At 43.5% G+C, this 26,683-nt stretch overlaps 1 protein-coding gene across 5 annotated transcripts in view; it reads left to right on the plus strand.

Moving 5' to 3' along the window:
* The window catches only part of LOC119653632 (atypical protein kinase C), a 333,534-nt gene that overhangs the window by 269,873 nt on the left and 36,978 nt on the right, over positions 1–26,683 (plus strand). For all 5 annotated transcript variants that reach the window (XR_005249728.1, XM_038058408.1, XM_038058409.1 and 2 more), the window contains exon 5: positions 16,036–16,121. Coding sequence is in view for 4 of the 5 variants with exons in the window: in XM_038058408.1 (XP_037914336.1) it covers positions 16,036–16,121 (86 nt within the window). In the remaining variant the exon portion in view is untranslated. The remainder of the gene's footprint in view (positions 1–16,035; positions 16,122–26,683) is intronic.

The raw sequence follows: 26,683 nt of genomic DNA on the forward strand, positions 1-26,683 counted from the left end.
TTGACGTGCACTATCACCTGGCTGGATGCCAGCAGCTTGTCCTTCGATGATGGGTCTGACAACAACAAAGCTAGCCCAGGTATAGGCGTGTCTCATTGAAAACTGAAAAAGCTCAAGTTGTTCACACTCCCCATACTAGATACTAAGCTCTCCACGTAGCCGACGTATGCTATTCCATCTTTTTTTCTGGTCCTATTAATACCTTTCCTAATGTAGGAAGGATTGTTCGCAAGCTGTGCTTCTGATGATTTCTCGCCGGATTTGTTGTCCCTAAAAGAGGATGAGCCGACAAGTAAGTCCTCCTCCGATTGATAATCCTACTCCCAACCGGGTCCTACAGGCTCTTGGTCCGCCCGAAGACGGTTTCCACCGAACACCTGACCACACTTACCGAAGTATACAACATTAACCTGAAACATAATCAATAACAGCAGGTTAATATGTTACCTGGCTGGAAACCTGGTCCTGGTCACATGGTTTACTAGGTGGCATGTGATACACTCGTTCTTCTCCAACAAACCGATCCCGTTCGGCGCATCTCTTGCAATGTTATGAGATCAGCCTTACATTGGAACAGGGTACAGGCTAGATGCTGTACGGCTTTTGGTCTATATAGGGAGTGCACTTCAATTCAGGCTAAGGCACCTTTCGTGGCTTCGTAATATATATTTTTTCGGACATTGTTTTCAGTCCTACCTAGCCTTCAACCTGAAAGACTAGGTTATACAGTTTGTCCCATTTTTAAGCCCTTGAGACTCGGTTTCATTCTTCCTCTCAAGTTTTTCTTTAAGAAAAAATTCCCAGCAATCACCGCATGGAAGTGAAGATAGGATTTGGTAACAGAGGTGTTGTTAGTTCAGCAGGCGTTCCCTATGTTTTGTGCTCCATCGTGGATACCAATCTATATTTTCGTCCTAGGATCTACACCACCATTGACAGGAAAAAGCCCCAGGGATTAATAAATCCCTCCATATTTCCGTCGTATATGTGTGGATCTGTGGTCTCAACATTTGATCACCATTCAGATGAGCGCACTGAGGCATGACAGGTTCATCTTGGATCAGTTCATCTAAGTCAAATCACAGTGACTACAAACTCGTCCTTAGTTTATAGCGTTTACGACTCTTTGAAGCTTCCAATGCGACAACTTTTCTATTAAAAAGGACGGATTAAATCACTGACCCAATTCCTTGAAACCAGTTTAAAAAAAATCCTGGATATTCCTTGCATTTCAAGGGAAAAATTATGTTATACAGACGCGCTTTTCATTATTTTGCATAATATTCTCCATTCATTACTTTCCTTTGATTCAACACCGTCCCTATTATCCTTCTTATTCCTTTGGATATTATCTTAATGGGACTCAAGAAAAAGCAAATATGACACACAAGATCCTGACGTCGACGGTGATGATGGAAACAAAAGGCTTTCCTTCCTTACACATTATGCGAAGAGTCTGAGACTCTCAGAGATATCAACAAATGCCTCGTTTTTCCCTCTCTAATAAGGATTTTCCTCGAATACATATTTTTATTAAGACATAATGTACAATAAACAAAACGAGTGACACGATGGAACCTTTATGACCTCCATATATGTGAAGTGGAAAAACTAACAAACAAGTCAGTCATGACAAAAGATTTATATTCATGTGAAATGCAGATTGAACAATGGATGACGGCAGAGGCGAGCAAGGATGAACTATCTTAAGCTTGCATCCGTCCCAGCTATGCAGTTCACATCTCTAGTTAGGGATGATGTCTTTTAAGAATGAACAGATAATATTTAGTGTTACCAGATGGAGTGCATCGTCATCATTGTTGTAGCCTTCATACTATCTGGTAGTGCACACACTTGACAGGGAAACGATTATATTTAAGGCAGTTATGTAGGACTCGGTAATGTTTATTTATGCACGTAGCATGTTGCCCGGGCTGCAGGATATCTAGGACATTCTGTATGATATTACATCCTTCAAGCTATTCTCTTGCTCTCAATTTTGCAGCACTACAGTTAACTTGTCCATCTATTCCTGTTAGTTTAGTTTAGTATGACAAACATACTCGTATGCTGAAGCAGTTAAATGCAACGCAGATTAGGCAGGAATAGGGGTGGACTGTGATGCCCTGCAGGTTGATTACATACACCTACGATAGTGCACTTGTTCTGTTTGGCATCTTTTGAGAACGTCTCTGTCTGAATTTTACGTCCATTTTATTTCTGAAGTGGTGGAAATTGTTAAAGTAAATTGTATATATGATAACATCATAGAACGGAGCCAGGATAAGTGGAAGGAATTAGTTAAATCGCAATATCACCACACGATTAGAGATAACATAAATGAAACCTCTGGAAACTACCAACAGTGCAACAATGTAAATATTATTCATATTCCTCCAGATAGATTTCCAGGAATAAATTCTAGATTTATTGCCACTTAGCTGAATACGCTTGCAGGAGTGCTTTATGATGGAGATAATTGGGAATTTAATATCATAATATTTAGTTGAGTTAGTTGACTCATGCCATCGTCCTGCGGGATATTTACCTCTATAATAATTCGAGGAATAGTAATTTATAGTAAAGTGGAGACGCCTCAGGTTTGTTTTTAGAGAAGTCAAATCTGAAGGAGTAAGGAAAACTGGTTCGCCATTAGTTGCTTGGCGTTGTTGGCGTTTCCTTCGGGTCTCCACATCGTAGGTCGAGTTAGGTTAAAGCTTTTGTAACTCCTCGTCAACGTACTTTAACAATAATATCTGTACTATATAATGAAGAACTATTATCCCCGTCATCTAATTACATATATTGTGGCCAGGTCCTCGGTAGTGATAACAACGAACATGTTAGAACTGACGACTCTAGACAAACTGTATGCTTCGATACTACTGCTTTCCGCCAAGTGGAAGAACTGGCTTTACGAGTATATTTGAGTTATCGCAGCTCTCAGAGAAAGGTTTCTTGAATTTTTTACCTAAAAGCAAGCAGGAGATCGTGTGGTATGAAAATGATCCTCGATCATGAATTGGAATCACCTACGAGCAATCCTAATCACAGCGGTATGTTAAATGTCGGTTAGATAATGGATTTATTTTCCGAACAAATTTTTATATCGTAGACGATGATCCTGGCTGTTCTGCCCTGAATCTCATGGCAAATCCAAACTGATCCTGATGAGAATTCAATGAGACACCCACTGTTTTAATTTCTGCACATAGATTGAGTGGGAAATTTATTTTTTGATTCCTTTCTGGGATGTTGTTATGTAATCCTTCCTTACTGGCTATCCACACTCATAATGCTGCATCTGCACTTTTTGTGTGTAATCTCCTATGATAAGATCGTCAATGTAAAGCTATTTCATGAAGTGTCTTCATGGCGGGAATGAAGCAATGAAGACTCCAAATGTAGCTTTTTTAAATCGATAATCTTTGAATGGTTGGCTTTCAAAATATCTTCGTTGATGACAAATTCATGCATTCTACTACATCGTAAAAAGGACTCTGGGTGGTATGTGTTTGAGGTGGGGGAGAGGCAAAGCCTCTGAGCACGATTGATCTTAGTCCCCCGTCTGACGGAATATCCCGGTTTCGTTTATGTATCGCAGGATTTCCTTTAGTGGATGTGATGCTGCAGTTGGAGCACATCACCACCGTCTGATGCGTCCATAGGCGGGCCACTCACATAAAAAATGTTCCGTGGATTCCGCTTTCTCATTACAGGATGGACACATATTATCTTGGATAATTCCTATTCTGAACATATGTCGAGCTAGTGAATTATGGCCAGTTAGAATGCTAACAATACTTCTGTAAGTCTTCCTGCTTTTCAACAGGATAAATTTTGTAGTATGTTTGTTTTTTTCTGTCAGGAAAAGTTTGGTGTATCTAGCACCATTAAGCTCCGCCACCGGTTATTATGGGAAGCCAATGTTACTGACACCCCAATTGCTGGTTCCGGTCCGGGCATGTGGGAAGTTCAAACTTCTTTTGCTAACGCATCCGAGATTTGATTTCCCTCTACACCACAATGACCAGGTACCCAGAGTAATTCCACCGTATTGAAACTAGAAATATACAAAATAGAATGATCAAAGTACTACTCAACGCCCTCAATGCAGCTTGACTATCGGCACAGATTGCGATGCTCCTGCTCTTCAACCGCTCGTCAATCATACAGATTGCCGCCCTTAGGATCGCATATATTTCAGCATGAAAGACCGTCAGACTAAATTTTAAGTAACGGTGATCTTTGAGTGAGACTTCATCTACCACCCGCCAGTTTCTAATCAACTCTGACAACTTTGAGGTGCAGATTGTTAGGTCAATTACTTCACTTCTTCTTCACCCCAAGAAAGTAGGGGCGCATCCTACGTTCGCGGTAATTAGACCAGTTGCAGTGACAAATTCGAATAGCTTCTCTACGCTAGGATTGCATTTGCTACTGCCCCAGCAAATATGCTAAGCGTTCGCATCACAACCTATTAAAAGTTCAAGGCCATTTGATTCTGCATAAACTACCAGATCCCTTAGTTGTTGCATCGGCAGAGGACACAAAGAATCATAGGGTAAGTAAGCAACTATAACGTTTCTCCTGTTACCAGTAACCTGGTATTGTAATTTAACCGTAACAAGGTCCTGGGAACAGAATTGTCTCAGCATGGTTGCCTCTAACAATTTTGACATCAGAACACAGACCCCAGGGATTCCGCTAAAACGAACCCATGGCTCTTCAACCAGAAATATATAAGAACAGTCAGAACAGAAGCTTTGGCATGCTGCAGGTTGATTTGACTAACTCTTATGTGTGTAGCCATAAGTGCAGTCTAGTATGAAAAACGCCGCTAACTGAAAAGTCTGCTACGTTCAGCATGGATTTCACCGGGGTTACTAGCTTGTCCTCACCTTCCGCCGAAAGTTTCGCTTTCTTGCGTCCGATTTCTCTGGATATCGCCAAATTTGGTGGTGTTGCAACGTCCTCATTCTCCAGAAACTCCACTTTCTTCCGCAGTGTCCAGGTTCACGGTGTCCGGATTGCATGTTTAGGTCGAAGTACAGCGGCTCATTGAGGGATTTAACATCACGATTTTTCGCTGATGCGTCGATCTCAACCCACGTTTTCATAATTGCCTGTCTGTTGATTTTTACCACTGGGTGATGAGGATGAAGCACCCTTTGTTGTCCCAAATGGTTCTTCATTAGATATTCTCTCATCATATTTTTGCAGTCCTTACGTACATTTTTATCCAATTTGAAACGCCTAGATTACAGGACTTCTTGAATGAATAGTAAACAACCTTCATATTAACCATCGTTGTGAACTCTGTAGTTGCTTCTATGAAGTTGTTCTGCCTTTTCATCTTTGGGTTTGTTAACTTTGTTTATAGAAATTTCCTCCGCAGCCTCCAGTCTACATCTTCGGTCTCGATTTTACAGAGAGTGGATTCGATTAGATTCATTCCAGGCTTTTGAATTGGGCGACCAATTTGTTGTGGAGCTCTGTTTCTTGTCCTTGTTGGAGTATTGTTGGCAGACATACAGGGATGACTTTTATTTCCTTATCGTAATGGGCTGCAGTGACTGACAGATGCTCGACGAGTCCACTTAACTTTACCTTCCAGAAGGGTTTTCAGAAATCATATTTTTGAACTTCCGTTGTTTTAGTGAATTCGGTTGAATACAAGGCCTTAATTGCTGTCCATTTTCAGTATGATCGTTCTCATCTCATTGGAGCTCCGCTCGATACATTCATCATCATCAACGGCGCAACAACCGGTACTCCAGACATCCCGGTTTTGCGCCGAGGTCCACCAATTCGATATTCCTAAAAGCTGTCTGGCGCGTACTCCTCGCATTTACCTCACCATCAGGGATCACTTTCTCTAAGGCCAGGTTGAAGAGGACGCATTATAGGGCATTCCCTTGTGTTAGACCGTTATTGATATTGAATAGTCTCGAGAGTTATCCTACTGCTTTTATCTGGCCTCGCACATTGGTCAGGGTCAGCCTAGTCAGTCTTATCAATTTCGTCGGGATACCGAATTCTCTCATGGTGTACAGTTTTACCCTGTCATAGGCGGCTTTAAAGTCGATGATGAGATGATGCAACTGATGTCCATATTTCAACAGTTTTTCCGTCGCTTGCCGCAGAGAGAAAATCTGATCTGTTGCTGATTTGCCTGGAGTGAAGCCTCTTTGGTATGGGCCAATGACGTTCTGGGCGTATGGGGCTATCTAGCCTAGCAATATAGCGGAGAATATCTTAAAGATGGTACTCAGCAACATGATACCTCTATAATATAATTCTTATGTATGAGACAGTCGTCAGGCATTGATTTGCTGTCCCACACTTTGAGCATCAGTTAATGAACCGCTTGATGTAATTGGTCACCTCCATATTTGGGCTCCTTGCGACTTATGATTTTTAAGCCGGTGAATTGCACGGACTGTTTCTTCTATATTTGGTGGTGGCAGCATTTGTCCGTCGTCTCCAATTGGCGGGACCTTCAACTCGCCGATATTTTGGTTGTTGAGCAGTTCATCAAAACACTCAACCCATTGCTCCAATATGACTTGTTGGTTCTCCCAGCCTTCCTTTTTCCGTCTGTGAAGGCGCTTCTCCGTTCGACGGAGTTCGTGATAAGTCTCTCCGCCCGCGTTCTTTGAGAATGCAGCCTTACCAGTATGCGGCATTCTTCCATTCCATTGCTAGCTTACATTCATCGTCAAACCAGCCGTTCCGACTCCTTTTGCGGCTGAGGTCAAGTATGTTTGTGGCCGTACCAATGATAACGTTCTTCAGATGATTGTGAAGATCATTTATTGATGCTTCATCTCCAGCATCTCTGTTGACTACGGTTATTGCGGCATCCATTTGCCTCTTATAATTATATCGGAGGGCTGTATTGTGGATGGCTTTAGTGTTAACTCTCACCTGATTGTCAGAGGGGATTCTGGGTGGTGTTGTTAGTCGAGCTTGGAGCGCCATCCCAATGAGATAGTGATCCGAGTGTATATTGGCCCCCCTATATGTTCTGACATTCATCAATGCTGAGAGATGGCGGCGTTTGATCAACACGTGGTTAATTTGGTTGAAAGTATTACTGTCTGGAGAGGCGTTTGTTTGTGGACCGCTTTCCGCGCACACCAGGTACTTCCAACAACCATTTTGTGCGATACTGCTAATTGGATCATGCGCAGTCCGTTATCGGGCTCCTTCTCTACTTGACTATTGAAATTTCCAAATATGATTTTGATGTCATACTTAGGACACGTTTCGAGGGTTCGCTCAACTGCATCGTAGATGGTATCCTTCTCCGACTCTGCAGTCTCCTCTGTAGGGGCGTGAACGTTAATGAGGCTTATATTTCTAAATTTGCCTCGCAAGTGCATAGCCGTTCACTCATATTTTCAAAGCCGATAATAACAGGTTTCATTTTTTGACTGACTAAGAAACCCACTCCGAGCACATGGTTTACTGGATGGCCACTATAATATATGGTGTAGCGAATCTTCTCCAGGAAATCGGTCCCTGTCCAACGCATCTCCTGCAATGCTGTTACATTAGCCCTATATTTGGACAGGGTATCGGCTGGCTGCGTAGCAGCTCCATCCATCCATCCATGTACAGGGAGCGCACGTTCCATGAGAAAATGCGCAAATCGTTATTCCTTTGTCGTTGCCGGGTTCGTCGTTGTGTTATCAATCTAATCCGAGGCTCCTGTTGTGGCTTCATAACAAGTTGTTTTCCGTGTAGGGTTGTCAGCCCTACCCAACCCCCAACCTGGAGGACCAGTTGGTACAATTTGTCCTGCGCGTGTGCGTTGGACTCGCCTTCATCTTTCTCCGGCTGTAGCTTTTCGTTAAGAAGGAGCTCCCAGTGGTCACCACGTGAAGGTGGAGATAGCGTTTGGTAGTAGAGCTGTTGGTGTTGATCCAGCAGGCGTTTCCCAACTTTTATGCTCCATCGTGGGTACCAATCCATGTTTCCCCTTGGGACCTATACTACCCTATGACCATTTATAATTGTTCATGTAAAATATCTGAAATGCCAATGTTATCAGCAGTTTCACACTTTGTCAAACTTTTGTCTCCACAAACAATATGCACTTTCCCATTGATTTCTGGTGTTGTTGCACTTTTTGGACGTAGTAGACACGACGTCTACCTTACCTTACCTTTAACGCTTATATAACCACACTTAGGTTTTAAAACCCATCGATGCATAGTTGGAAACGAAGCAGCAGATTCCTTGAGCAATTTCACCAATTTTTTTATGAAAGTCTGTTGAATGAATATGATGAATATCCATGATGAAAAAAAGAAATCACTCAAGCTCACCACTCCCTCTCTTTGCTACAGCATTAAGTTTGTTTCGTCGGAAAAGGTTTCTCTTCAAAAAGCCGTACTACGAAATTTATATTGCAATTGTACCCTATTTATTCTTTCTTAATAAACATTTTTCTATAACGAATCAAACAAACTTAAAAAAAATAGTAAAACCCCAAACTGTCACCCATCTTACTAATTATTCTCCAATAACGCTTAACTTCGATTATGGCGCGAAGAATGGTTTTTGTTGTAGCTTTCCTCTTTCTCAGTCATCGTCAAAGCTTATATCTGCTTGTTACCTCACTAATTAAGAGTTTATTTTTATAGCCCACACGTCTACATGCCCCCCAAAACCAACATCTCCACTGAATTTCTTGTCAATCGGTTCCCTACAGATTTTAATTAGATTTCACACAAAACCTTGGAAACTGCAACTAGTACTTCAGGTTTTTGAGGTAGCTTTCGTTAACTTATTTTTCGCAAGCTAATTAATTTCAACATAATCAGGGAATAAGGAACCAAAAACGCTTGGAGTAAGTTCAAGTCAAGCCTTTGATGCCTTTGAGTACCCATAAATTTGATTGGCAGCCCATTCGGCTGGATTGAATAAGACAATAGTTTTCGGTTCTAGCTTATACGGCAGGGTTTCTTTTTTGCTGTATATTTACAATAGTTTCTTACAAATAGAGGAAACAGGACATACTGGACTAATCACCAATAGCAGCAATCTCACACCTTCATCAACCCTGTGTATACAAACTTCATAACAGCTGAATACCCATCAAAACACACAATACCGAATACCAAATAATGGGGTTAACTAACGCGTATCCTATATACATATAACCCCTAGCCATTCGTCCTTTTTGGTAGACTCGACATCATTCAACTGGGATTAGATTTAATGTAATGAAGACGTGATCGGATAATGTCAGCGCTTCATTAAAAATACCATTAAAACCCACAAAAAAACATCATTCCCATTGCGCCCTAAAACCTTTTTGTCGGTAGCTTTGAAAACATCTAATCTAATTGTCGTTTTTCTACATTCTCTCAAGTTTCTCGTCTAGATCCTAGTTAAGCCATTTACGAAATTCTTTGATAATGTCCTGGACTTAAATACTCTCTTCATTGCAATAAGCTCATTTTCTACATAGCCATCAAGGCCGTCCGCCACGCCATGTAGTCCGTTGGCCGTCATAAACCTCCGAAAGCAAGCAAGCAATGCTACTCCACAAAACGTTGTGCTATTTTCTTTCAAGCTAACTTAATCCTTTCCTGTTTTATTACAATAGATTACAAGGATTAGCTTTTAAAAACTTCACAAAATGTTCATTTTTATTGTAAAATCAAGGAAATACCAAGGCTGAAGGAATAGGATGCAGAGCCTTGGAGGCGAGCGGAAGAGAATAATGATGCCTCTGAAAGTTCACTAAAAAGTCATGAATAAGAGCTCGAGGTACATCTAATAAAAATTAAGATTAATGCTACCAGATAGAAGATACAGGCCGTTTGCAACCGGCGGTTGGTGGCGTTAAGAGTGGGAGCAATGGTGGCGGATTCAGTTGTAAATGCATCGGCATTTTGTCACCTTTAGTAGATCATGAGATATATAATTCTGTCAACTCAGTTGGGAGATATAAGAAATTATTTTGAACAGCTTAAGAGGGAGTGGGACTATTTCATGGATAAAGGGTTTTATTTCAGCCATTATGAATGCAGAATTTCAGGCTCAAGGAAGCAGGCTGGTGTGGCTTGGAGTCTGGAGCTGTGAACGGATTGTTTAATGAGCCATAAAGATCCTTCGTCCAAGGTTCTGACATAAAGAATGCCTAAAGATAATTTACCTGATAATTTACTCTGACAGAACCTGAATGAGCAACGTTCCTTTGTAGCTTTATGATACTATCTCCTGCAATCTTAATTAAGTTATTCCCCCATTTGTCCTGGCGAGCATTCAGAAAAACAATAAAGCCAATTATAGTATACGCAGATAAGCATATAAATCCCTTTCTTGCTGACCTTGTTACTCCTCAACTTCTTAGAAAAAAATCCCCACAAAATTTGTTCTCCCCTTTAAGCTTGGTTGAACAAGAACAGATTCCAATCGAAACTTCTGAAACACGTCTCATAAAGAATTAGAAGATTTTCCATGGGACGAAATGAATGGCAAGGACACTTTTCGGATAAAACCAAGTAGAACCCTTGTGTCCGCAAACAGCTTTGTGTAATTGCCACATTATTTAGAATTGAAAGGTCAAACGGATAAGTGTAGACGTCAGGCAGTTTGCTTGGCTTGTATACGCAATGGATATCCTGCATAGAAGCTTTGGTTCAGTTTTAAGATCGGAACGAAAAAAGGAACGTTTTTTTTGGTTGGTTATTTTCCTTTAGAATTCCGAATTCTTCGCTTTGGTATCCTGTACAAACGGAACCCGAACCCAATATCAAAGTGGTTTACGGAACGGGAAAGTTTCACTTTATTCGGTGAACTGAACCTTAAAATAAAATTGTATCTTGTCGCCTACGTTAACCTTTTCGGATGTGATCTGAATGACAGTGGTCGTTGTGAAATATATTCTGGGGATGAACTCTGTCTTTCATATCTTATTGTATTTGAATTAATTGTGGAAGTTTGGAAAAATTGAAACTACAAACAAGTCGGGACACCGGAAGCTGGGCGCTTCAGGTATGAAAGGTTTTGTTTGCTTCTTGTGTGAGTATATTTGAGTGTGGAACTATCCCATTTGTACGTAGCCCGTTAAGAATATGCATTTAGCATGTCAGATTTAGTACTTCGGGTTTAAATTTACAAATCATAAAACTAAGACCGGTTTCGAAAAGTATTTATCGAGACCTTTCATTTGATACCCTACATGACTATATTCGGTGAAAAAAATTTTTATGCACCCCTTTTACATGTATGGGGACCCTCCCTAAATCTCAACGTAGATGGATATCACTCACTGCATATCTGGGCTTTTACAGTTCCCATTTTTTCACCAAATTTCGTGTCAATCGATATAGCCGTTTCTGAGAAAAGTGCGTGTGATAGACAGACAGACAGAGTTCCCAAATCTCCCATCAGGCGCGTAGGAATATGCACATATACGCATTTGGGGGTGTGCGTATATGGGCATGCTTATGCGCAGACCAGGTAGGTGGGAAGTAAACGCCCGCCCGTGAATAAAAATTGGCTATGGGAAGGATACCCAGAAATGAAACCAAACATGGAGGAACAGAAGGAAAATAAAGTTACGATGCAAGGCTTCGGAAACGGGGGCTTTTGGGAGTGGGCAAGCAGGCTCCCGGTCGTCGATATCCCTCGACTGCAGTGCCTCGGTGATGGATTACTTGGCCACCGTTGCATCGAATACTATAAGTAGCCTGGAGAAAGAGGCATTTAAAAGGAGTATATCACTCCCGAGAACGGCAATTCAAAACACACGAAAAGATGCCCCACAAACTGGTCATTCATTAGCCTATAGTGGGGTGACTACACCTGGTCGGAACATGCCGCAGGACTTAGTGTTTGATCCATTTAAGAGAAGCGCAACGGTCGTGCGATCTTCTCCGAAATCAACGTTGATGAAGGAAGGAAATCAGGGAAGCTCCCGGAAGGCTAATAAATACGTAAACGCCCAATGGGAAAACCAAGTGGAGGAGCTGTGTCAGAGTCTGGACGAATCATCATTTGCCCTACTCGAAGGTAAAATAGTAAAGTTGTCTGAATTTTTAAAGGACAAACACAACGTGCACCAGGCCATCAAAAACATGGTCCGTATCATTCGTGTACTATATAATGGTTCCAAGGACGAAAAAAATGCCTCGAAGAAATCACGCGTCAGCCCGGCAACACAAGTCACGTCCCCTCAAAATTCAAAGGACGGTAAGCTTGAAAAAAGGAGTAGAGAGGGCGCGAACGATTCTTTCGGATCCTCACAGGACGCGAAAAGGCAAAAAGGCCTCTCACCGGTAAAAGGGAAGGCAAACAAATTGACCAAAATCATGGAAACTGCGGCGCCGGCTCAGATCGACCCAAGGGAAGCAAAGCCTCAAAAAGGAACCAAGGAAGCATGGACCAAGGTTGGCGGAAGGTCAAAGGAAGGAGAGAGATACAGAAAAGAAGATTACGGCCCAAATTAATTATCATCTCCAAAAAAGGGGATATGACTTACGCCGATATTCTCAGAAAGGTCAAATCCGATCCTGAGCTGATGGACCTTGGAGAAAACGTCAGCCGAAGTAGACGCCCCCAAAAAGGAGATTTGATGCTGGAGCTGAAGAAGTCTCCGAGCAAAACGGTAGAAAATTTCCCCGCAAGATGGAGAAGTCCTTAGGAGAAGAAGCACAAGTATGGGCCAGAAAGCAGAAGATTGTCATACAATCTAACGACATTGACGAAATCATGACCAAGGAGGATATCCGCGACGCCTTAGAAAAGCAGTTCGGACCACTTCGCTTTCCGGATTCCGGAATCAGGGGACTGGGGAAGCCATACGGAGGCATGCAAACGGCAATCATAAGCTTACCAGCTGAAGCAGCGTTCAAACTGCTGGCGGCTGGAAAAGTAAAAATAGGTTGGGTTGTTTGCCGATTCAGAGAGCAGGTGTCCCTCAAGCACTACTTTAAATGCTTGGAATTTGGCCACATAGCGTTGAAATGTACCGGTGACCGTGACAGGCCAAAAAGTTGCAGAAAATGTGGGGAAGGAGGTCATATGTTCAAGGAGTGCAAGGCTGAGCTTGAATGTATGTTTTGCAAGGAAAAAAGGACGTCGACTGTCGGCACGTTGCAGGCAGCAGCAGATGCTCAGTGTTTAGGAGTAAAGAAATGAGGTTGATACAAATCAACCTCAACCACTGCGAGGCAGCGCAAGACCTTTTCTCGCAGACCATCTATGAGAAGGGAATCGACGCTCCCATAATCAACGAGTCTTATCGCGATAATAAGAGCGGTGCCTGGACTGCTGATGTAACTGACAAGGCAGCACTATAGGCGTGTGGAAATCAAGCCATTCAAGAAGTGATGGAGTTTCCAGAAGTTGGATTCGTCAGGGCAAAAATAACTGGTATCTATATATATAGTTGCTACGCTCCACCGAGCGCGACGATAACAGAATTCGAAGGAATGCTAGGTATGCTAGTCTCGGATGCAAGAAGTCGAAACCCCAAGATGATAGCGGGCGATTTCAACGCGTAGGCCGTGGATTGGAGCAGTCGCACAACGAACACCAGTGGCCGTATCCTGCTCGAGGCTTTCGCGGAGCTAGACTTGGTGCTTGCCAACACGGGAAACGTTTCCACTTTTCGTGGGACAGGGTCGGGCTCAATAGTCGATCTGACATATGTGAGTACCACATTAGCAAGGAGAATGACATGGTTTGTCAGTGAGCATTATACTCACAGCGACCACCAGGCGATTTTCTTCCAGATCGAATATGGGCCATGCGTTCCCGTGAACGTGAAAACCGGGGTTGCTCCGTGAAAGGGTTTGAAGAGGATGCATTCATAGAGATGCTATTAGGAGGCCAAAATTCCAGTGGTGTGGCAACAGAAAAGGTAGAGCAAATGATGGGATGCATAATGAAAGCATGCGATGCTGCTATGCCGAGGCGACGAGTTCTCGCAAAAAGGCGCTCAAACTATAGGTGGAATGAAGAGATCGCGGTGTTATGGGTTGCATGTTTTCGAGCTAGAAGGATTTGCCAACAGTCTAGAGGAAGACCGAACTTCGACGAGAAGCGCAAGTATATGTGAACTTTCGAGGTAGGCTTAAGCAGGCTGTACGGACCAGGAAGCGAGAATGCTTCAAGGAACTCTGCGCAGAGGCAGACCAAAGCCCCTGGGGAACAACGTACAGGATAGTTATGAAGAAGATGAGAGGGCGAACACCCCAACTGATCCGCCCGCATCTTCTGATCGATATCGTGATGGCGCTCTTCCCCCCGGATAAAGGGAGGCGCAAACTACACAAGCAAGCATTGGACGTCTACACCATACCTGCGGTAACTGAGGAGGAATTTGCCGGAGGATTGGTAATAACAAACCCCCGGTCTGGGTGCTGTTCCCAATAGAGCTCTTAAACTCGCTGTTAAGACCAGACCCGACTGGTTTATCATCGTGTTTGAAACATGCATGGTAGAAGGAATTTTCCCCGACCGGTGGAAGAGGCAAAAACTAGTTTTGCTCCCGAAGCCGAATAAGCACCCAAGACACTCATCATCATACCGACCGATTTGCCTCATCGACACGGCAGGAAAAATGCTCGAAAGGGTCATATACAACAGACTGCTCCCTATCATCGAATTTAAGGGTGGACCATCGGAGCGACAATTTGGATTTCGTCAAGCCCACTCAACGATCGACGCCGTAGACATTATTTTAACTTTGGACATCAAAAATGCGCAAGTTGGGAGTGGATAAAAAGCTCACTGGCTAAAGCGGGTGTCCCTAGTTATTTGACTAAGCTCCTCGACAGTTACCTGTCGGAAAGGACGCTTTGGTACGACACGGATGAGGGATCTAAGCAGTACACCGTGACCGCAGAAGCTCAGGAGGGCTCAGTGTTGGGTCCTCTCCTATGGAACGTCATGTACAATGGGGTCCTTGTCCTTCCCGTGCCAAAGGAGGCCCAGATAATCGGTTTCGCAGATGATCTAGCTGTGGTTGTCGTCGCGAAACAACCTGACCCACAGGAGTCGATCCAGCGACGATACGGCAAGATTAACTACCATCTGACGCAATTCCTGACAGGACATGGTGGCTACAGGAAGTACCTGCACCAATTCAGGCTGGATGATTCTCTTTTGTGTCCTGAATGTGGTTGCACACCTAAGGACCCGGAGCATGTTATGTTCCACTGTCCACGATTTTTCTCAGATAGGAGGAGTCTGGAACACTCCCTGAAAACCACCTAAGCCCGCAGAACATCGCAGGGGAAATGTTGAAGTCGGAGGGAAACTGGTGTGCGGTGAACTCCGCAATCAAAAGAATACAGGAGGAACTTGGAAGAGCGGAGCGCGCAAGGAGGACGCGAAAAACGGAAGTCTTGGTCGCTTAAAGCGCAGTCCATTTCGCGAAGTAATGCTTTGCGGCGGTCCCGCGGGGGAAGAAGAAGGAGAAAGTAGGGGTGGTTTTAGTGGGTGAGAATCCCACACGCTGCTGCTGCAACCTGGCACGACAGTGTCTTTGTAAGATTTCCACCTCCATCCATAAAAAAAAAGACAGACAGATGGACAGACAGACAGATGGACAGACAGACAGATAGACATTGAACCGACTTTAATAAGGTTTTGTTTTGCAAACAAAACCTTGAAAATGAAAGTATTTTTCCAAATTTTAGTTTCAATATATCTCGAAAGGGTAAACTATTAAAAATTAAAATAACACAAACTGAGCACAGAATGCTCGTTTAAATTGTTATTTAAATAGTCCTGGAGATGTCAGCTTTTAGATTCACTGTACGGTAAATTATTCATTTATCCATTTTAGATTCTGAAGTTCTGAATGCATAACTCTCCCACAAATTCTAGTGTAGGTGTTCGTTTGTCTATAACTTTGGGTTCAACATGAAATCCCTTACGGTTGTCCGGATTTCGGAAGGACCATAAAAGCGATCTCCCACTTGGTATCCTTATTTCCCAACTTTTCCTTGGTGTTTTTCATGGAGTATTATTAATTGCGGTCCTACTTTGTTCTATTTTCAGGGAGTATATACAGACGAGGAGCACGAAGATGGCGAAAACTGTATCGTATCAATGGACACATATTCCAAGCGAAAAGATTTAATCGGGTAAGTTTCGGGGTTTTTCTGCTTAGAAGGGAGGGTCATTTGGTTTTTTGGACAGTTGTAGAGAAAATATGTTACTGTTGCCGCTATGATTTCACTAATGATGCTATTAAAATTCAAACTTGAAATAGCAACAATATGTGGATATGATTTATGGGTGGGTGAATGCTCACATTATAGTTGTGGCAATTTTCTGGGAAACTTATTAATGATTGCATCTAATCGTCCTAAGAATTTATTTCAACGGATTTGGTGAATTTATTTGGTACAGGGTAAATGAAGCCCTGAAGTTGGACAAGTTGGATCACTAGTTGGATATTTATACATGAGGACATTCCGATTAAGGGGCAGGGAAATGAGTTTGTTAAATAAAACCTATGACAGTCATACTTTCTTCAGAAGTTGTGATCCCGGAAGGCAAGAACATGGGGAGGTTATGTGAAAGGACCAGAAAGAAGAAGCTATGTAGTAGAAACAGAAAGCTCCTTCCTCTTTAGTTCCGTTAAAAAATTGTAGCTTTCACCCCCAAATGATGAAAGTTTTTAAAATTGGGTTGTTTCGTGAAGATGGAGAAGGACGCGGTCTTCCGCCGAGGTCAACCAATTTGACATCCTTAAAAGCTGTCCAGCATCCTGACCTACGCTATCGCTTCATCTCAGGCAAGGTCTGCTTCGTCTTCTTTCGTAACTTCTTAGGATGGGCAAATGGTGTAATTTTTTAACTCCGCTAGAGGGAAGGGTTTTTTCCCCCCCTCCCATACTGTTTATTCATTGCTGTTCCGGTACTAGGACTAGCAAAGCAAACTTTTACATGATTTTCTTTTTCTTTAGCTTTGGCCCGTTCACAAGCGAGGTCGGCTCGTCGTGATCAGTTCATTTGGTTCTATCAAATGCCAGATATAGATGCGGTCGCGGGGCTTTTAAATCCCCATCCAGCATATCAAGCCGACGTTGTTTTGGTCGCCCTTTTGATTGCTTAACATCGACTTCAATGTTCAGACCATTCTTGGTGAATTCTCGTTACCGCGAATTACGAGACCATAGCATTGAAGACGCTTCTCTAGCAACTTTTCCACGATCGGTGCAAATCCATATCGATCGCGAATATCCTCGTTTCGGATGTGATCAAAACCTGTCACGCCACAAGTCCAACGCAGCATCTGCGTCTCCATTACCGCAAGACGCTGTTTATTATCTTTTATAGTCGACCAACACTCAGAACTATAGAGAGAGACAGGACGGACGACGTTGCGGTAAATTTTAGATTTGAGACGTTCGTTGATACGTCGATCACAAAGAACACCAGTTGCGGAACGCCACTTCATCCAGGTTGCGTTAATGCGTGAAGCAGTTTCATAACGCAGTTCTCCACTGGCTGAAAGCGTTGATCCGAGATATTTAAATCGCTCAGGAGAGGTCACTGCAACTGCAGTGATTGTACCTGTTTCATGGGGATCCGTTGTCAAAAATTCAGCTTTATTCAGATTCAATCTGACACCGTATTGCATGAGGCGATCATTCCATTTTTGGACAAGTTGCTAGAAAACATTTTTGCTATCAGATGCAGGGAAAACATCATCTGCAGAAAGCAGTGTATAGGGCGCTGGCCGTTGAATGTCCCGTGTGACAGTGTCCATAACAGGAACAAGAGAAGTGGTGGGAGGGCGCTTCTTTGATGAACACCAACAGCGACACGAAGCGATTTTGATACGCCCGCGACACTTCGAACTTTACTTTTCGGATCGTGGTAGAGCAGTTGAACCCAGCGCACGAGTTCTTCTGGCACTAAGTGTTGTCATAGCGCTTACGAAAAGAGTGCGTGTGCCAAACGACCAAACGCTTTCTCTAGATCCAGAAATGTTATGTAATGAGGTCGATGCTTCTCACGGTTTTTCTGCATGAGTAACCACGCAGCATGTATTGCATCAGTATTTCCACAGTTCTTGACAAATCCGACTTGATTTACGGTTATTTCAACGATTTCGCGAATACGGTTGACAAAAATGCGTTCAAAAATTTTCTGGCTGTGGGAAAGTAACCGCATCGGTTGGTAATTTGAACATTCTGCTGGACTAGCTTTTTCCATATTGGAACTGTGGTACCTTCTTGCCAATCAGGTGGTGTTCTACCTTCCTGAATAACTCGATTAAAGAATTCACAGTGAGTCACAGTGTTGGGTCGCAGCTCTTCGTTTCCCAGAGCTCAGATGCGATGTCATCAGGTCCTGTGGCCTTCGATTTCATTTGTTTTATTGCTTTCTCGAATTCAGTTGCGTTGACAGTTACGTCTCTATGCTTTACGTGGGTAGCTCTCTCGGAGATTTAATCCGGCGGTCTTCCTAAGACACGGATTGATTTTGTGACGACAATCAGAGACCGCTGCAGCAAGCTACAACGGTACCAGTCTATACCGAGTGCATGGCTCAGCATTCATACTCGAAGGTCTCTGTTCGCTTCAATATAACCGACAGCCCTCATGAAGCTCCCACTAGGGGGCCAACCAAACAACCGAGCTGAACGCATATACAACAGGAATTCTTCTCACGCATGTGAATTCATCGGATATCCGGGTTCCCATGGTACCTGTATACCCCTAGAAAGGTTTTGTGGCCTACTGCCACTTCAGACAAGTCATGGAGACTCGGGTCTGACCGCCCTAATTAGCTTTTGGAGAATTCGCCTACTGCATCACGGTCGGCAAACCAATGTGATACAGCGTTTTGGTTTGGCCGACAGGGAACTTGTGATAGAGAGGGACCTTAGTTTAAACATCTTCATTCCAAAGCCAAGTATCTAGGTTGATATACCGCTTATGTGGCTTGGTGACCCCGAGGCTTTTGGAGAATTCGCCTACTGCATCGCGGTCGCAAACCAATGTGATACAGCGTTTTTGTTTGACCGACAGGGAACTTGTGATAGAGACGGACCTTAATTTAAACACCTTCATTCCAAAGCCAAGTATCTAGGTTGATATACCGCTTATGTGGCTTGGTGACCCCGAGGGTTGCAGAGACCACTTCGTTGATCGTGTCTTTAATTTGGTTCCACGATTCTTTCACATTTGTTATGGTTGGTAACCGCGTAAGTGAGATGATTTCGTCTTTCTTCTTACGAAATCATCATCTTCATCAACGGCGCAACAGTAGTAAGGAACTCCAGACATCCCGGTTTTGCGCCAAGGTCCACCAATTCGATATCCCTAAAAGCTGCCTGGCGTCCTGCCTTACACCATCGCTCCATCTCAGACAGGGTCTTCCTCGTCTTCTTTTTCTACCATAGATATTGCCTTTATAGAATTCTCTCTTATCTACAACCTGGCGGTCATGGTATCACTCATAGATTTCGTTGTTATATAGGCTACGGAATCGTCCATTCTCATGTAGGGGGCCAAAAATTCATCGAAGGATTCTTCTTTCGAACGCGGCTAAGAGTTCGCAATTTTTCTTGTTAAGAACCCAAGTCTCCGAGAAGTACATAAAGACTGGCAAGGTCTTGTTGGCTGCCAACAACCATACGCGGTTTTCATCGTCGTAGCTGTTATCGGTTGTGATTTTCGACTCTAGATAGGAGAAGTGATCAACGATCTCAAAGCTATAGTCTCCTATCTTTATTCTTCCCGTTTGACCAGTGCGGTTTCGTGTTGTTGGTTGGTTGGTTCTCGGTGTTGACATTGCCACCATACATTTTGTCTGGCCTTTATTGATGTGCAGCCCGAGATCTCGCGCCGTCTGCTCGATCTGGATGAAGGCATTTTGTACGTCTCGGGTGGTTCCCGTTATGTCGATATCGTCAGCGTAGGCAAGTAGTTGGATGGACTTAAAGAGGATCCAACCCCCCGCATTTACCTCAGCATCACGGATCACTTTCTCGAGGGCCAGGTTAAAGAGGATGCATGATAGGGCATCCCCTTGTCGTAGACCGTTGTTGATGTCGAATGGTCTTGAGAGTGATCCTGCTGCTTTTATCTGGCCTTGGACATTGGTCAGGGTCAGACTAGTCAGTCTTATCAATTTCGTCGGGATACCGAATTCTCTCATGGCCGTGTACAGTTTTACCCTGGCTATGCTGTCATAGGCGGCTTTAAAGTCGATGCCCATATTCCATCAGTTTTTCCATCACTTGTCGCAGAGAGAAAATCTGATCTGTTGCCGATTTGCCTGGAGTGAAGCCTCTTTGGTATGGGCCAATAATATTCTGAGCGTATGGGGCTATCCGGCCTCGCAAAATAACGGAGAATATCTTATAGATGGTACTTAGCAACGTGATACCTCTATAATCGCTACACTGCGTGATATCTCCTTTTTTATGTATGAGACAGATAATGCCTCTTTGCCAGTCGTCAAGCATTGATTCGCTGTCTCACACCTTGAGCACAAGTTGATGAACCACTTGGTGTAATTGGTCGCCTCCATATTTAACCAATTCGGCTGTAATTCCATCGGCTCCTCCTGATTTTTAAGCCGATGAATTGCACGGACTACTTCTTGTATACTTGGTGGTGGCAGTATTTGTCCGTCGTCTTCAGTTGGCGGGACCTCCAACTCGCCGATGTTCTGGTTGTTCAGTAGTTCATCAAAGTACTTAACCCATCCCTCCAACATTCCCATTCTGTCGGAAATCACATTCCCCTCTTTATTTCGATGTGTTCGCTACTATTAGGCAGTGGTAGCGGCTTTTAGAAGGCCGGTATTTTACGATTTTGATTGACCATTGGCTTATACAGTTTAACGACCCTCGGACCTAGACAGGCCCGCTAGCTAGACTACATTTTGCAGCACCAGATAAACCGAAAATATACGATGGGAGGCAGCATGATCAGCAGACGCTCTTTCGCGCATGTGCCTCTTCATCTTCAATTATCAACCCTGAAATCGTCGCCGAACGCTAGGCAAACGATCAAGAGATACATCATCTAACGGTGAAATATGGGTACCAGGCGAACGCAAGTTTCAACTAGTCTTGTCTCGGCAAAAAGCAACTCTGCCGACATCAACTTACTTTCTTGGGTAAAATTAAAGCTATGGCAGAGGGATAGTACAATGGCCTAACAAAGGTCTGAGTGCTCGGAGATGCGGCTCCCCCACTAAACTAAACTAACTAACCAGATCTGGATTGCCACCCCATCCTAGGCAACATCTAGATAGAAAGGCCAGACCTTGTTTACCAGCAACACTTCGGACTTGTTCCATAATTTGGCTCATCTCAGTTTGAAAGGCTTGGTGCACCTGTTATCGCAAAAACATGTCTGGCTCAGCATGAGTGCAAATGTTGTCCAGTGGGCACATTATTCCCAGCCCTGTCAACGTCAGGATCGCAGCGTACTAGAAAAGTCAAACGTGTTGAGTTAATCCGCAATGTCATGAAATGGCGACTAACTGGTAGACCCAAGATCATTCCTCGCAACAACGGCGGCACTTCTCGATGTCAGTGGCTAAAGGCCCTCATCTGCTATGGTCGCACCTTGGGCGCTAGACTTTTCAACGTGCCGTCAACCAGGTTCTGGTATTTACAACCAGTTGATCGTCTCCGGAACTTCAGAACGAAGAGGTTCCTAGTCACTCGGATCCAAACTAGAAGGGTAAACGAAGTCCAGCTCTTCAAAAATGAAAAGTGGATAATGTCTTGCTCGCAATTTAAAAGGAGACTAATAGGGCCACCTGTCCCATTCAGGGTACTTTTGTGCCGAAGGCAGTAGCGCGCTCCAAGTTGTGACTTACAGTGCGGGAACTTCATTTGAAGTTAATGGTGGGTGTGGAGTGCAACCCATTCAAATTGCAAAAGCTCTTGGGAAAGTGTCAAACTTTATCATGTCTCTCATTACATTAAGGGAACACAATCAACCTATCGATCCATTCTGGCCTTTACTTTTTAAGAGATCTATTTAATTTGGCCAGTTTCTGGCAGTACGCTTCCGAATTGAACGTGGCATTCTGCGGCAGTAGGAAAGATTTCCTGCAAATCCCATCAATAGGCAGCACCAATAGTATCACTTTTTGCAGCACTTTGAACAGGCTTCCATCTTCATGTCCAGGTATGATTCGATCAAAAATGGATAACTTTTGGCGTTTCAGAAGGAGACCACAAACGTGAATGCATTCTCTACTATTACCTCTCCCCAATTTTCGCCTTGAATTTCCTTCTCTCCCTTTTTTGCTTCGCATTTTTGGCACCCCCGGTTTAAATGTACATATATATGTCAGATTATCTTCTCCGCTTCTCATACATTCTGTCAATTGGTTTTCTTCATCCCGATGGTCTGGTAAGTTATTCAAATCCTTAGAAACCAAGAGGGTCTTTAGGCTGGAATGCTTATGAATTCAGGACTTCACCTGTTCTTTTGGAAGCTAACGGCTAGGTAATTACGGGGTGCTATTGTGGCATGCTGACCTAAGGTGCTTTAATTTCCAGGGGTTGGATGGAGGTATGATGATACCACAAAATCCCAGACTCAAACATTTTCATAAATCACATATGATTCTTGCATATTCCAAGCAAATGCATCTCAAAAAGCTTCCTTCCTTTAACTATAAAACAGAACGCTTCTGTCTTAGTTCCAAGGAGATATGATTCTAATTAGCTCCAACTTTCATCTTCTACATTCTCTACTGATTCAGGAGAACACAAAATTTACATATTTATCTCCCGTCATTAATTCTAAGCGCATCAGCATATATGCGATAGCAATGTAGTATTTTGACACTGGGAGCAACGCAAGCATACAGAAATATCCTTGCAGACAGCATGAGCAGCATGAATACTAATTGGATAAATGAGTTGAGCAAAAGGCAAGCGAAAGGGCTTTTTCCGCTTCAACCCATCCGTTCCATCGGAAGCTGCATGGAGTATATGAAGTAATGTGATGACCTCAAAGGGCAAACATGAACCTTCATTTAGGTTTATTATATGTGCGTCTTTCTTTTTTGTCCTGAACGGGGGAAAAGTCAAATGAGAGCAAAAAGTGGTGTGACACTGGTAGCAGACAGAAGGGATTAAAATGGAAAAGAAATGCAAAAGCGGATTTTATGATGAAAGAATTTGAATTTCGCAGTTAGAGGAGATTGTCGTGATTCTTTTGCGGTAAAATGCATAAGCTTAGAGGATCCTACGCATCAGATTTAATTTCTTTCTTTCAGGTTGATACGCTTAACGTTCAGTTAGATCAAAGGCGGCATTTTTTACTCCCTAGTTTGCATTTGTGGTGGCATAAGCATAAAAGGACCTAAGCGTTTCTGACTTGTCTACTTTGGAGTGTAGTAGTTGTTTTCTTTAATTCTTTACGACAATCTCAGTGCAAAAAAGCTTCTCAGACCTCTCAGGCCTATTGTACTACCCCCGTAAATCGCCTATTCAATGGCTTTACGAGCCTGAAAATATTTTCCAGAGGCAGAAAGTGCAAATTTTTCATTGCAGAAAACCTTACTAAGGTGTCTTCGTTTAAGATCTGAGGAGGACGTCTCTTCCTCCTCACATTGGTTGCATATGGCCAAAACCGCCACCCCAATCTTTTCCATATGGTAGTTTAAGGAGCAGTGTCCTGTTGAAAGTCCTACTAGGGTGTTTATGTCCCACTTCTTAGTGGACAAAAAAAGTGCCTCTCTTGCGGGCCCGGTTCTTTTACATGCATTTTCGCCTGCCGAGAAGAGTTCAAATTTCTCCACTCAACATTGTGAGTCCAGACCCTTGACGAGCCAGTCTGTCAACCTCCTCATTACCAGCGTGATTTGAGTATCCTGTTGACATGACATGTGGTTGCTGTTTAGTACTGATAATGCTGCCTGGCTGTCGGAACAGAGTCGAATGGTTCGACCTCTCCATTTTTGTTGCATACATTTTTCTGCTACCAATGAAATGGCACATATATCCGCCAGGAATATGGTCTTCGTTTTACAGAAACGTCGGGCCAGTTCCATAATCGGAACACCCCTGCACCCAGTCCGTCTTCCATGACTGACCCCTCGATGAAGATTACTAAGTCTGTAATCTGAAAAGACTCGTGGCCTCTCCTCTGGTGATTTCGAAGGTGTACGAGGTCAGATCAAATACTTCCAGAACTTTTCAAATTCCACGCCTTCATGTTAACGTTGACAGCTCGTTTGGCTCATTTTTACAGGGAACCTTGCTGAGTAATATCGATTTTGTTTTGTTGCTCTAACCTTCTCCAAACCGATTGTTCAGTTGTTTTAGTAAAATGTGTTTTTCGTTGTTAAGGATGCTGGGAGTCCTGCGTCCGCACCCACTTAGTGACGGACCGAATCACTTGAGAAGCAACTTACTTCCTCTTTGGTAGTTCACGGACTCCCTTTTTTTGAGTTAAACCCAAGTTCTCAAAAAAGCAAAAAAGTCGACTGACGGTTTCGTCCAGGGCAGAGGCAACCCATCAGACGCTGCCGAAAGCAACGACAGATGGTAATTGCTCCGATTGCGATTATATTTAAGTGGAGCAATTACCATCTGTCGTTGCTTTCGGTCATGCTGCTCCCAAGGCAGAGGTAAAGCAGCGTCCGATGAGTTGCCTCTGCCCTGGACGAAACCGTCAATGAACTTTCTTATGTTTTTCGTGTTCGGCGTTTTTTGTAATGTACAAGAAGGAGGAGTAGTGTCTTTGCGTTAAATTGGGCAAATCATTCACGAGTGGTTTAAACGATCCAAGAAAGGCAGAACCTCAATCTCAACTGACGACTTTCATGTGGCCAGAGTGAATGCCCTTATGCTTTCTAATCTTTGACGATTCGAGAGATAGCAGAAGGGTACGACATCTCACTTGGGTCGCGTCAGGAGGTTTTGACCCAAAAATTGGAGATGAGAAGGCTTGCAGCCAAATTCATTCCACGAATGTTGACAGAGGATCAAAAAATGTACCGCCTGGAGGCTTTTAGGAGCTCTTGGAAATGGCCAGTGTTAATCCGAACTTCTGGAAAACCATCATTACATGTGACGAGTCTTAAATTTATGGCTACGCCGGGAAAATGAAGGTGCAGTCGTCCCAGTGGAAATGAAAAAAGTCACCAAAACCAAAAAAAGCTCGCCAGATGAAATCAATCGTTGAAGTGATGCTCACTAATTTCTTCGATTCACCACAAAGTGAGACAATCAATCAATCAATCGGCCAGAATTGTGGCCAACAGGTTTTCCATCACGACAACGTGCCTTATCATATCGCGTTTCTCATTCGCGAGTTTTTTTGCCAAAAACTCGATGACAACCCTTCTTTATCCCCCTTATTCGCCTGACCGGGCTCCACGCGGCTTCTGGCTGTTCCCAAAACTCAAGTACCCAATGAAAGGACAGTGGTTTCAGACGATTGAGGAGATCAAGGAAAACAACGTTGGAACAACTGACCAGCTTCTATGAAACAGAGTTTCCCAGATGAGGGAACAGTGGAAACACCGGTGGGAGAAGTGTATTTGCTCCTAAGGGGAGTATTTCGAAGGGGACTTTTCAAAAATGAATCTGGAAACCATATGATCGCTGGGCATGAGAGCTGCCGGATGTTTGTCCAGGAATTTCAAGATGGATGCCTGACCATATGATTGGCTGATTTTCCGCGCTCCAATGGTATCGAGTCTATATGCGTCGTTGGCTGGTGGTGGGGGTAGATTTAGGATATCCTCAAGTATCGCAACCGAGCCTCTGGGACTGTGCTAGCAGCTTTCTGCTGTTAGTAAAGTTTAGTCTCGGCCACCAGACGATGCATGTATACGTCAAAATCGGCTTTATTATAGATGTATACATCCAAAGAATTTGTTGCGGTGAAAGTGCCAGATGTTACCTATCCAGTCCTACAGCACCAGAGCAATCTGCAGGATTTCTGATATTGTTCCTGGATATGGTGCTTCCACTTTAGTTTGGAGTCGAGATATACTCTTAAATACTTGACTGTTTGTTCCAGCTGGATTTCCGCCCCTGCTGAGGTGGCGTATAACTGCTCCACCGGACGTTCCTAGTGAATATAATTAATCCAGTCTTCCTAGGGTTCACCGTGAGCCCATTGCAGGGGCACCAGCTGTGGATTTCATGCAGAGTTGCATTCAAGCGATCACATACTGTGCCCGCAAACTTGCCGATAATTATTACGGCTAGATCGTCCGCAAATCCTTCCACGAAGACTTCTTTGTCTTCCAGTAGCCATAGCAAGGTATCCATTACCAGGAGTCATAACAAAGGAGAGAGAACTCTCAATGTGGACAACCACTAAGACATTCTGCCTCAATAGACTTCTGCCTGACCAGCATGGGGATATCCCTTCACTCCAGCATGTGAAGGATCCAACTGATTTACAGCGGGTCGATTGCCTGCCGCATCACAATTTGCCGCGAATGAGGCATAACTGAAGGCAGCTTCGATGTCCATGAATACGCCTAAGGCGTATTCCTTTCTAGACATTTCAATTTTCAATTTTCACCGTGAACAAATGGAGTGCTGTCTCCGTGAATTTGCCTTTCTGGTAGGCATATTGCCTATGGCGAAGAGGCCTCTTAGGAACGTGTGAATTCCTTTGGAATCGATCTATTGGTCTTTCTAGTCCTATTAGTAGAAAGGATATTGAACTTATCGGTCGGAAGTTTTT

Source organism: Hermetia illucens, chromosome 4 (assembly GCF_905115235.1).
Source record: "Hermetia illucens chromosome 4, iHerIll2.2.curated.20191125, whole genome shotgun sequence".
NCBI classification, from domain to species: Eukaryota; Metazoa; Arthropoda; class Insecta; order Diptera; family Stratiomyidae; genus Hermetia; species Hermetia illucens.